The sequence below is a fragment of the Ostrea edulis genome, chromosome 5 (genome assembly GCF_947568905.1).
Source record: "Ostrea edulis chromosome 5, xbOstEdul1.1, whole genome shotgun sequence".
In the NCBI taxonomy this organism is placed as follows: domain Eukaryota; kingdom Metazoa; phylum Mollusca; class Bivalvia; order Ostreida; family Ostreidae; genus Ostrea; species Ostrea edulis.
The window spans coordinates 18,645,284-18,659,382 of record NC_079168.1 but is presented as its reverse complement, the minus strand read 5'-3'; the positions used below and the strand labels follow the sequence as shown (position 1 = coordinate 18,659,382).

The following is a 14,099-nucleotide window of genomic DNA, read 5'->3' as shown; positions in this document are numbered from 1 at the left end:
GTAGGTCATATGTTACGTAATAAGGGATTTTAAGGGCCAAAATCATAAATAATTGACGCCTCATATCTTGAAAACGACAAATATTTTGAAAAGCATTATTGAACAAAAGTTGTTCAGAATGATAATCTAAATAATATGTACATTTCGTTTTTTCCCTATGTGGCCCCGTTAGGGAGCTACAGTTTGGCCCCTAAATATTTCTTGTAGAGATAACTCGAGAACGGTAAAGAATTTCTAAATACTTGTTGAGCAAAAAATGTTTAAAATGACAAGGCCTTTCTTACGATATCAAGCAAAAGGGGCTGGCCCTTTAAATTAGGGGTTCAGAAGGGTCCAAATGTTTTTGAGAATATCTCAGAAACTATTAATATTTTATAATAAGTTGTAGAAGCGGAAATGTTCATCTCAACGAGCTTGATCTTATCAAATCAAAAAGTAGGTCATATGTTACGTAATTAGAGATTTTAAGGGCCAAAATCGTAAATATTTGACGCCTCATATCTTTAAAACGACATATTTTTTGAAAAGCATTATTGAACAAAAGTTGTTCAATGTGTCATAACCTATCGATCAATATCAAAAAATGGGTCTGTGGGCCTCATGGCTCGCCCGTAGAGTCGATTTTTGTCGATATCAGTCGATTTCAAAAACTTGTAACTGGTAAATATTTTGTAAGGACATATTGAACAAAAGTTGTTCAGTTTATCGAGATCTATCGATTGATATCAAGAAATAGGCCTATGGTCCTAATGGCTCGCCTGTAGAGTCGATTTTTTGTCGATATCGGTCGATCTCAATAACTTTTTACAGGTAAATATTTTGTAAAGACATATAGAACTAAAGTTGTTGAGTCTATAGAGGGCTAACAAATGACATCAAGAAATAGGCCCGCGGGCCTTATGGCTCGCCTGGAGAGTCGAATTTCAAACGAAATTCACCGCAACTTTGCTTCAGAAGCTTATGATATGAAAAATTGATTATATCTAAAGTGTCTTAAAGTCGGAAACTAAATTGGGACTCATTTGCCTTCTTTTTTTTCTTTTTTTTAACTCCGAGTGCATCAACAAATCGGACGAAAGACCTACTCGTTGCTCGCAACGAGATCGTGTCTAGTTATTATTATTATTATTTTCTCCGGTACTTTTTTGTCCGGTAGTGTTCTCAGAAACTACAGAAGGGATCGATATGAAACTTTCCAGGATGATAGTATAGCGTTTGTAGATGTACATAGTGATAGTCATTTTGTCTGCACGTGCATGCACGCGCGCGCACGTGCATTGCAATTTTGGTACAAAAAATGGAAAATCAGAATATTAAAGGAAGCGATATAAAACCTAAATAGGATGATAGTATATCATTTGTACATATGAAAAATAATAGTTATTTTGTCAGCACGCGCACGCATGCACGTGCACGCGCATTACAAAATTTCTACACTAACTTTGGAATCAGTCTAACTTTTTTGTTGTTCATTGAAATGGCTTGAAATTCATATCATAGGTAGATATTAAGACCCTTAACTGATTTGCATGGTCAAAATTACCAATTTGCACGCGCATGCACCTTCGCTTCATTTTGATTGGATAATACTAAAACGTTTGTAACTATCTTATTTATGAAGCGAATGAGATGATATTCACAGCATACGTAGACAATATGAGTATCTATATATTGGTGTAACAAAAAAATGCCAACGCATACGCGCATGCGCGTGCAACGTTTTTTAAATGTTCAATTTTTAAAGGACGATAACGTTTTTGTTTTTCATCAAATTCTATTGATATTAATGGTTTAGATGTGTCTTGGTACTCCTTACAAATTGCTGTGGTTAGAATTACTGCTCAGCACGTGCATGCACGTGTGCTGAATTCTGATTGGACGATTTTAAAATCGCTATAACTTCCTTATATTTGATGGAAACGTTATGAAATTCACACTGTGGGTATATGATACACATGCCTGTTGAACGACATCAACAAAAATTCGGAATCATACACGCGTGCGCGTGTATGCGCGTGCAACGCTTTCTTTCATTTTTGGGTACTGAAATGACCATATTGAACGTACTACATGTAATTAAAGGCTAAAATAAAATGATTTTTTGCTATAGATTCACAAAAACATCATTTTTTAATTGGGGGAGGTTTGGGGAACATATGTAACGGTCACCGTTACAATTAGAACTAGTTGTAAACCAATGTCAAAGTGATTGCCAAAGTCCACCAGAGGTTTAACAAGGGTTTATAATGACAGCCGTTGTACTGTTGGCACTAACGTTTACCAGTATTTTACCAATGTTTACCATCAGCATAATGTGCATTTTCAATTATGGCAAATCCAATGAATCTAGTTATTGCATTACTGCAACAAATTCAGGCAAATGTTATGGACACGATGATGGTATATATCTCTTTTGCCCAAAACGCGTACATTTGTAGCACGTGTAGAACATTACGAGATTATTGTTACACTATGCAGTTTAGATGATTTTAAATGCCACTTTTGAATGTCCAGGACTACCTACCAGGCAACATGTGCCAGTATGCGTTTGCTTCCACTTACCGAATACAATATAACCACAGGACCAGTTCTAAATGTTGAAAGACATGCTCATCATTTTGTGATTCATAGGTTGGTAAACGTTTGGACTATAGAATATATAGCATATAAATATTACCAAATTCTAGAACTTCTGGGTTCATGCTACGTGTTTTAACTAAATGTACACACAGGTAGATTTATCGTCATTTCAGGTAACCTGAAAAGCACAGACGGTCTATGTCAGAATGTGTTAAAAACAATTTTCACAAATCCATGAAAAGAACGGGATCGATACAAGTTAAAATACCGGATATTATAATATGAACAAGCAATGGAGTTGCAATGAATGAAAGAGCTAGAATATTTAGTGCAGGATCAGTTTCAAACTGTATTGGGTGCAATTGACTGGATTCATATTCATATAACCGCACCACAACCCTTGCACCAAGCCTATTACAATCAAAAAGGGATTTAGTCACTTGTATGGATTCCTTTTTGCTATTCAAATAATTATGTCATTTAAAGAGGTTCGCAGCTGAGATTTGGAGTAATGTCAATTTTTGTAAAAGTGTATTTTTTTTTATTTCTACATTGAAGGAGAATTAGGAAATTAAAAAGAAAAACTGGGATGGCAACGCTTGTTATTGAGCTACAGTGCTCTGAACATGACCTTTTCGCACTTAAAATTTATTCAATTGAACTTTGATTTGTCTGTTGGTATCAACACACCATAAGCAACACAAACCAATAGATACACAATCATGTCTTCTAACACTACCGATAAAAAAGTTTGATACTATTAATGGAAATAAATAATGTCTTTTTGCACTTGATATACAAAAAAATAAATAAATCATAATATCAAATTTGAGAGTTTAAAAGGACATATTGGGAGTAATGTCAGTTTAAAAAAATTCACATATTTTTTTTAAAAAATTCGCATATTTTTCAAGGTCTTGTCTTAGAATTTAAAATGGAAGTAAAACAAGTGAGGGTTAGAGACAAAAGTTTGAAATCTTTAAATTAATGGCGAAAACACTGAATTTTTGTATAAAATTTTGAGTAAATCAAATTTTAACTTTTAAAGAATCGGTGTTCTGTTTGAATAAATATATCAACCAAATTAATAAATTACAATATTTCAACTACTTCCAAGTTTCAACTACTTGTATTAAAAATTATAAAACTGAAATATACGTATAGGGGTATAAAAATTGAAGATATATTGGATATATTGTTCGCTGACCTGTTTTTATATTCCTATGAAGCAGAATTTATTCAAAAACTTCTACATGTACATAAGAAGAAAAAATCTCTAGCTGTGGCCTTCAATTCGACATTTAGATATATCGACGACGTATTATCTATTAACAATAATAATTTTCATTCATATGTCGATTCTATATATCAGTGAAATCGAAATAAAAGACACCACAGAGTCGTCCACTTCTGCTTCATACTTAGATATTTTATTGAAAGTAGATATTAATTAACGGCAAACTCCAACTCAACTTTATGACAAACGGGATGATTTCAACTTCTCCATTGTCAACTTCCCATATAGTATTTTTGTAGCAATATCCCATTATCACCTGCATATGGCGTTTACATCTCTCAACTGATTCGATACACAAGAGCTTGTTCCACGTATGGTCCGTTTTTAAATTGAAGCAGGCTACTGACAAACAAGTTGATGATGCGGGGTTCCAACAGTCTCGTTTAAAGTCAGCATTTCACAAATTCTATGGTCGTTATAACGATCTAGTTTGCCAATACAACCTATCATTAGGTTAAATGCTGTCTGACGTGTTTCATGGCGATTGTTAGACGTTCTTGGCATACTAATTTTGACTACGGTTTACCTGATCAAGATATAGGGCGCACAGAGGATGCTTACTCCTCCTAGGCACCTGATCCCACCTCTGGTATATCCAGGGGCCGTGTTTGCCTAAGTCTCTATTTTTTATTGCTTATAGGAGGTATGAAATTGTTCACTGTTCGTTATCTACACCTTTCATGAAACAGAAAGTGTAATATCATGCAGATTTGTGATTTTTTGAATGATCCTTCCGCCACAAAATATAGTCCCTGCAAAACCCTTTCAAAATTTGAACTGATGTAAAATTTTCAACTGGATAGGGTTCAGTAATAGATGTGTAATATGTTTGCACCAATGGGATCAGTATTGAACCAGTAAATACTTAGTTGTAGCATCCTGCGCAGTTGTGCTAAAAAGCTCAGGAGCCAACCTCTATAACTACGTCAGGGCGGGGAATCCTGAAAGTGAGCATGATTCAACAGTATTAATATGTTCTGACTTATTTTTACACAGTAATGAAAAGATACCTCAAGGTTATTATCTTTTGGTAGACTCTGGATTTTGTCTATCAAGGTCGTTAATAACATAATTTAGAGACTATGAAAATCTCACCAGACAACAAAAACTATTGAACAAAACTGGCACAAATCTACCAGTTTCGGTTGACAACATACCAGCAGCTTATGTACTAGACAACATATTTATGACAGAGTATGATGAGTGTGACCTTGAGGACCCTCCAACGATATGGCTGCAGACAATGATGACATATTTACACACGGTAGACATGAGTTATCGGGGGTTCAGATGAAATCAGTTAATGCAGCAGTGGCTGAACATTCAATAAATTGAAAATTATTGTGGTATATAGCATCTGGGGCCCTCGTTGATAAATAGATATCCTGTATATACGCTGTTGTATTTTTATTAAGATTATTTATTTATCAAAACATTAAAAGTTCCGATGAAAACAGGATAAAATGAAATAAACAGCGACAAAAGCTTTGTTTAAAAATGAAATATGACAACCATTAAGCAAATTCATGTAACTGAATCTGCGCATTTCCTAAGAAAACACTATACCAATACCAACAGAACCTTTCTTCAAATAGATTACATTATGCACGTGTTACATACAATGCCTACCATCAACATACGTCACGTGTTTCACACATAAAATGAAAGAAAACAATAGCTAATTTTACAATTTGATTGTTTCTTAAAGATTCTCGATAAGTTTCTCCATAATCCTATTTTGTTTTTCATGCATTTCCTTAAAAGCATTCTGGAATTTCTCAATTCTGTTTTGCCCGGTCCACATCCTTGGCATGGACTTTTTCGTTGGTCTCAAGTTTGATCTATAAACAAAAATATTGTCCTTTTCTAATGGCCTAATCGTGAACTTTGCACTGTAGCATTTTGGCGTCAATTAGGTATTTAGTTTTTAAAATGGTGTTTGTATTCTTAATCGGTTGAGTTTGGAGGCGAATCTATGCTTTTAGCTAGTTTGGGTTACTTCTGATAATTTTACAAAAAATGAATTTTCTTTGCATGGATGATAATGACTTTATAAACTTTAGCTTTATAAGGCATTAAACAGTACAAAATAAAATGATACTCGGAGCATCATATTGCATGTTAAATAAACTTATCCAGATAAATATAATTCCTTTATTTTAAAACAGATCATATTTTATGCTACATTGGCATGATAACTCCTCTCTAATGTTTATTTTTATCTACATGTATTATATAAACATGTTAAGTCTTTGTACTTCTGTTGTCGTCTTTTTTCTATACAAACTTTATTTCTCTCTGTTTTAGATATATTTAGTGTTTTCGCTCCAATTTCATCTTCTAATCATGAAGAAAAAGTCGATTGGGTGAGTAGCTTTTACACGGTTAAAATATGGACATTTTAATTAAGTATGGAATTTTTCTCTAAACACAGGCTTTTAGCCTTGACACATTGCTATATAAATTCCTCATTGTATTCCTCATTCGAAGCGAAATGATATATATTTGTAAGGAATGCGATACAGGTATACTTATTCCTTATACATGTGCATGGTTGATGTCAAGTTAAAAGGTCAGCGCTTTTATCAAGAAATAAAATACATTAGAATATCATAGATTTATTGCAGGAAAAACATTATTATATACATCGTCTTTATATTCAAACAATTTGTATTATACAAAAAAGTGTATGTAGTGGAGGGATACATTGAAAACTTTCATCTCGAGAAAACCATTGTCAACCGAAGCGCAGAGTTACCCTCAATTACATGCACTATTTGTTTTATTGTACAGAATGTCATACATTTATTAGATAAACGGTAAATATTTAACTGATTCTTTCAAAATTTTAGATTGTTGTATATATGTAATTAGAATATTTCAACATGAAATTATTTCAAAGTTACTTTAACAAACTTAAAACGCTGTTTTCTGCCATTGCTACATGGTGGGTATACAGTATATTTACCAATGTACATGCCAGACTGCCGATTATCAATCGATTGAATTCAATGTTTCACTGTAAGAATTTTTTCCTGTTGCTAGATACTTTCACCCTGGAGGATGTGTTTTCTACTTCCATTGAGAAACATTGTCTTTTTTCAACGTTCTGCATTCAATCAGATTCAAGTATTTTACATGAAAGTATAACACAAATTAATAGATCTATACTGTTGTCAAAATGTACCGATCGGACTTCAAGAACATATAGGACCAATATGTAATTTTGATCATTTTAAGAGCAAAACCCTCAATGATATTTTTGTCTGTTCACAGAACCCGTATTTTAGATGTTTTCACGTATGCACCTGGATCCTTAAAAAAGAATGTGTATACTTTGCCTGTCAATATCATCATAATGGGCATGGTTTTGATCAGAGTAAGATTTAATTTTCTGCATGTAGGATATTTTCAAATATGAATGGTTACATGTATGCAAAAAATAAACAATAATATGTTGACCATAATATATTTTTATAATTATACACGGAAATGTATAATGCCATAAAACATGTAATTCACATATGTAGCATTTAATATTTTTATATACATTGTTAAATTCTTTACGCAGTGTATCTCGGTTGGTTACTTTGTTCTTGGACTTGTATGGAAACTCCACACCGGACTGATAAAGGGGAACTGGATTGAGATCCTAAATAGACTTTGGATCGGGGACTTGAGACTCGGTGTAACAGTCAATGCTCTTGTGTTGAATTCGGTGGCGCTGTTTCCGGTCTATATCCTTTCTGGAACCTTCGGATTGATGGGCATCATTTGCAGAAAACAAATTTTCCTCATATTGGTATGAATACATAATTTCAAATGTATTTCGACGTTAATGTGGTAAAGAAAAAGAATGTGTTCACAAATATTCCTGAGTATAAGTTGCATTCAATAGAGATTGAATGCTTTTCATAACAATTAAAATATTCTATTCATATTCCATTTAACTGTTGATCAGAAGACATAAAATCTACGTATGGTTTTGAATAGTATAAACACTGTGTTGTAGAAAACACGTGACTTTCTTCCGCATTTGAAAAAATGTTGTGAAAACATAGAGTAGACATTTTTGGTATCATTTGATAGACACATATGTAACCAGAAACAATGGGGGAAACACAGAACAGGCTAGAAGTTTAGCAAGTTTATATACATGCTAATTGTTTAAAGGTTTCAGAAAAAAGTGCACCGATTTTATTCTTCGAGAGTTTAAATATAAAAACATGGTGAGGTTTCCTAGGCAGTTACATGTACATGTAGCTAGAGTTTAGCATACCGGCCAAATACATTTCCAAAACAATTGTGCACAACTTACGAATTATTACCTTGAAATGAATTGATGACTAACCAGAAATGTCTTATAACATTCTTGAGCATAGTTTGTAAAAATATAATGTTGTTCCTATCGTTAAATGTAGTCAGCAACTCTTGGTTAACACCATATATGTAGGACTAATTCTTGTAATTCTTCTTATCACTTACATGTATACATTTTTTTAAATCGCTCAAAATGTAGGCAAATGAAATGGTGACATGTTGTCTGAAACACCCTGTATAATGAATGAAAGGTGAGGATAACGAACAGTGATCAATCCCATAACTCCTATAATCAATATAAAATAGAGAGTCGGGCAAACACGGACCCCTGGATATACTAGAGGTGGGATCAGGTGGATAGAAGGAGTAAGCATCCCCTGTCGATGAGCCCTATATCTTGATCAGGTAAACGGAGTTATCCGTATTCAAAATCAGTGTGCCAAGAACGGTTTAACAATCGGTATGAAACACGTCACACAGCATTTGACCCAATGATAGGTTGTATTGACAAAGTAGATTGTCATAATGACCATAAAATTTATGAAATGCTGACTTAAAATTATCTGAAATCTGTATAATGTTTCATATGTGAAATTCCTAGGTAGATCTGCCTATAATACAACAGTGGTAATTTTGTATTTCTTCTGATGTAAAGACATGTGTTTACTCATATACATGTAATCATGTAGGAAATAGCTCGAAACTGTAGCACGAAAGTTTGATAAATGTATGGAAAATGGATTTAATGTTCTCATTACAGTACATGGTGTCCTTGCTGTTTTTCCTAGTAACAGATGTGATATACATATCTCTGTTTAGTATACTTGTGAATGGGGTAAGGGAGTTTTCCTATTTGAAAAGAAAGAATATCACTTTGAATTGTTTATTCTTTGAGGATATGTTCAAGTACGCCAAACATCGTACAATATTGTAGATGGAGTCATCTGTACTTGCTGCAGATTTCCAGGCAATTTTCAAAGAGTTTGCAGACTTTTACCAAACCACAAGCCAAAATGATGTTAAGGGCATAAAGGAGGATTGGTTGGATATGTTCACCACGGTATTTCTACTTTAATTTTTAAGATTTACATCTTTTGTCTAGGTAAGATTATGTCCAAAATTTTAACTTTAGATGTAAAGATTACTTGATATGTTATATGGTATACACGGTTATAGGTGCTTAAGTCTTTTGAGTCACTCAGGTGACCTATAATCACTAGTGACCTATAATTACTGGTGACATATGATTGCTATTGGTAATTGTTCGTCGTCCGTCATGCGTAAACTTTTCAACATGATCAACTTCTTATCTGAAAGTGTTTAACCATTTTTCATTAAATATTTGAATGGAATGGAACATCTTTGGAGTAAAGAAAACTAAAGTTGAAGTAAAACGTTTACAAATACAATGTACGACCATCTTTAAATATCTTGCTGATTCAGTGTAGTCATGCTGAGCAGGAATACACGTACATGTACGTCTTCAAAACTGTAAAATTCGTAGCCCCTGGTTCTGCTGACAGGGCGTGGGTATTATGCTTCACATAGTGAAAATGCATTGGTTCTTTCAATGTATTTATGATATTCTGTTTCTACGGCGAAAATATCACACATGTGTATAATTACTCATAAGCAAATTTGCTCCTGTTTGCAAAAGTAAATTTACTATGCGTTCACGTGGGATATTAATACCGTTTTATGCACAGTGAGTATATCATAAGCAAACGTTCCAAATTTTGTCCATTTGTAAATATGGTTTTTATGAGACTTGTTTCTTCAAGGAATGAGATTACTAAACCCCAGGATGTGTAACATGGAGGCAGTAATAAGTGTCTAGGTGTTGAGTGATCGGCCAAAATGAAGAGTGAGATTATATGGAATTGAAAGAAATATTATGTAACTTCTTGAGTTAATTGTGGGGATAAAAAATGAGAAATGACTTAATAAATTACAGCGGTAGGGGTATGTTTGAAATGAAGAGAAATGACTGAATAAATTACAGTGGTAGGGGTATGTTTGAAATGAAGAGTGTAATTTAATGAAGATTGTTGTATGTTGTAAAAAGAAGAGTACGAATGCATTGGACCCTATATATATTTGTGGTGTTTTGGAATAAAATTTTAAATGTTTGGGGGGGGGGGGGTATTTGTCTGAAATAAGATAAATATTGAGAAATATTTAAAGCTTTGTATTGAGATCAATGGGAAATGCATTTGTATTCTTTTCCTCAAAAAGAATGTTCCCATATATTTTAGCAATTGAGATAACAGTTAAACTATGATCGCTAGTTCATAAGAAACTATAGGTCAACTGTTGTCCTACGGAACTTTACAACTGAAATTTGGTCAGAAAATTTCAAAATACAGACATTTCTATTTTTCTTGGGTTGTCCACGGACTTGAATTGAGCGCCTTTATCAACTGATCTGTTTTTATATTCTTATGAGGCAAAACTTATTCAAATGCTTCTGCATGAGAAGAAAAATATTCTTCTTGTGACATTCAACTCGGCATTTAGTATATCCACGACGTTTGGTCTATTAACAATATTCATTCATGTGTCGATTCGATATATTCCCGTGAACTCGAAATTAAATATACTGTAGATATATAACCTTGATATTCCATACGAATTTAAAGCTTTCAATTATAAAAAAAAAAAAAGGGTCATTTGCTTATTCATTGACCTACATCATTATATCAATATCAAAATTGGCCCAACAGTAGAATTATATAACATGTTGTCCTGGTCTTGTTAACTTATTACACATATTTGATTCACAATTCACTGATCCCTGTCCTTGGTATATCTCGATGGAAACGGTAAGAAATTGTAAGTTTTTGTGGTGTGCCACATGCAAGGTGAAGATAACAAACAGTGATCAATCTCATAACTCCTATTAGCAATACAAAATAGATAGTTGGGCAAACACAGAACCCTGGACACACCAGAGGTGGGATCAGGTGCCTAGGAGGAGTAAGCATCCCCTGAATATCGATTCATTAATGCCAGATCGATTTAGTATTTCTTTAAGCCATCTAGCTACAGTTAATGTTGAAATGTCTTTGTAATGTTTGAATGATATTTATAATTTATTAGTTTTCCTCTTTTCCTTAGTAACTTTTAAATAATATTTTAATGTATGTAAATTATGTAAAACAGAACAGCTCTTATCAGGTAATGCTTTATTCTTCGTACATCATGACCCGGTCTTGATGTTTTGAACAGATCTGATATTATGAACACCACGTATTCACCAAAGTCAGCCTTATTTTTTATACTAAGTGATATCAAAGGTTGAACTTTTTGTGCTGTTGTTTAAGCAAGTAAAGATGACAATTTCATAGTAAGATCTTTCAAATCTAATTTTTCTAAAGGATAAAGAATGTTTTAGATAATTCAAAACTTTACTAACATTCCAGGTTACAAACTATTTTGGTTTTGGTCGATTACTTAAAACACACCTTTCATGAATCTAATAATGACTGGGCTCTGTAAATATGAAAAATGTCCACAGACTGAAATTGTCTGAATTATTGCAGCCTTATGTGCATTTACAGTATGATAAGAAAGTTTCTTCTCTGCTAAACCAGCCAGATAATTTATTATTTCATAACAAGATGGTTGCATGGAATCAATGTGCCTTTAATTCCACCAAATCGTCCACTTATGCAAGATAAAGTCATATTTTCTATTTGTGCTTGCTCTCCATGACTGTACGATATATCTAATAAAGTTTTCTGATAAACCTGTGTTTTTGAGTCTATCCCTGATACAAAACAAGCGCATAGAAACAACTTTCTTGTGTTTAGGGGGTTAAACTGATTGTTGTGAACTAAACGCAATAATTCTGATCAGGTTGGTAACTGAATTGGATTGGGTATTAGCCGTTCTAGTAGTTTTGGAAACCAAGACTGGGTTCCCCACTTTGGAACCACAAGAATATCTTGGCTCACCTCGTCGTCTTCTATTTTTTCACGAATCTTTCCAATCAGACTGAAAGGAGGAAATATATATGGATTAAAATCTGTCCAATTTACAGAAAAAGCATCTTATGTTAAATTAATGCATTTGGATCTGGGAACCAAGATACATGTATATATCTTTAATCTAGATGCAAAAAGATCAATATCAGGAAAAAATGTTGAACTGCAAATGGCACCAAACACCTTTCCATTTAATTTCCATTCTGTTGAATCACTAAAAGTTCTAGACATACAATCTGCTACAACACTATTTTCCCCCGCTATATGAACAGCAGAAAGAATTATATTCCTATCGTCACACCACAACCATATATCTTTTGTCTCCTCAAATAATAAAATTACTGATCCTCCTTGATTGTTGATGTAGGAAACAGCTGCTCTGTTATCTGGCCTGATATATATATCATTACACAAGATCTGAAGAGCAAATTTAACAGCTTTGAGCTCTAAAATATTAATGTGTAAAATTGACTCCTCCACAGTCCATCTACCCCCAGTAGAAATTCCATTGAAATTTTCTACCTATCCGGATTTTGAGGCATCAGTTTCCAAATAAAAACCAATTTGTGGATTTCTTATCCATTTGCCGTTTTTCTTTCTTGCATTATTTTTCCACCAGATAATTACATTTCTAGCTGGTTTAGAAAGATGTAGAACACTGTAATAATCATTATCTACTACCATTAAAGCATTCACTTTATCTTTATCAAGATGTCTTAAGAATAAGCCTGCTAAATTCATTGGATACATTGATGAGGTGAAAAGACCAATTAATTTAGCTACCTCTTTAATTGTATGTTTCTTTCCGAGGAGCAACAATTCACATTGTAAACATATTTTTTCCCTTGGTAAGTAAACGTTACCTTCCACAGAATCTATTATATGACCTAGATAACAAATTCTAGTAGATGGAATTAAAACAGATTTTTCTCTGTTAACCATAAAGCCAAGCTTTTTCAGTAATCCCACTAGGTAATTTCCATTTTCCTGCAAGGTGCAACATTTTCAGCCTCTATCAATTAATCATTGATGTTATACAATGAAGAAATACGCTATTGACGAATGAAAGGGAAAATTGGTTTCATAATTTTAGTGAAAACTCGAGGAGCTGAGGCAAGCCAAAAAATAGTGCATTACATTGATACAACACTCCCTTCCACAGAAATTTCAAATATTTTCTATCACCTTCAAAAACAGGGATTGATAAGTAAGCATGTTTTAAATGTAAAACTTAATACGGTACCAATTTTGATGCACCAGATGTGCATTTCGACAAATAATGTCTCTTCAGTGATGCTCAACCGAAATGTTTGAAATCCGAAATAACTATGAAGTTTTAGAGCTAAATATAGCCAAAAACAGCGTGCCAAAAAAGTGGAGCCAAATCGTCCAAGGATAAGAGCTATGCATGAGGGAGATAATCCTTAATTTTGAAATGAATTTCTAAATTTTATAACAGCAATTAAATATACATCCGTATTTTCAAGCTAGTAACGAAGTACTTAGCTACTGGGCTGTAGAGACCCTCGGGGACTAACAGTCCACCAGCAGAGGCCTCGACCCAGGGGTCATAATGTAAAACTTAATACGGTACCAATTGTGATGCACCAGATGCGCATTTCGACAAATAATGTCTCTTCAGTGATGCTCAACCGAAATGTTTGAAATCCGAAATAACTATGAAGTATTAGAGACAAATGAATAATTCTTTTTCACTGAAGACAAAAACCATTTCTGAAGATTCCAATTTGCACAATGATGATCCTGAACAGATTCATTCAGCCGTTTTAAATTAATCACTGGTCTAAATTTCCCTTTTTTCTTTTCAACAGTAGATAAATTTGAAACAAATTCTCCTTTTTCAGCCTGTGATTTAGATATTGCCCCTTTTAACAAAAGCTTAGAAACTTCTCCAT

At 33.5% G+C, this 14,099-nt stretch overlaps 1 protein-coding gene across 1 annotated transcript in view; it reads left to right on the top strand.

Moving 5' to 3' along the window:
• LOC125651286 (uncharacterized) overlaps window positions 1-14,099 on the top strand; it is an 81,256-nt gene that overhangs the window by 12,598 nt on the left and 54,559 nt on the right. Inside the window, exons 2-6 of the mRNA XM_056166862.1 lie at window positions 6,185-6,243; window positions 7,154-7,256; window positions 7,449-7,679; window positions 8,958-9,032; window positions 9,132-9,257. Of these exons, the coding sequence (XP_056022837.1) occupies window positions 6,224-6,243; window positions 7,154-7,256; window positions 7,449-7,679; window positions 8,958-9,032; window positions 9,132-9,257 (555 nt within the window). The 5' untranslated portion in view covers window positions 6,185-6,223. The remainder of the gene's footprint in view (window positions 1-6,184; window positions 6,244-7,153; window positions 7,257-7,448; window positions 7,680-8,957; window positions 9,033-9,131; window positions 9,258-14,099) is intronic.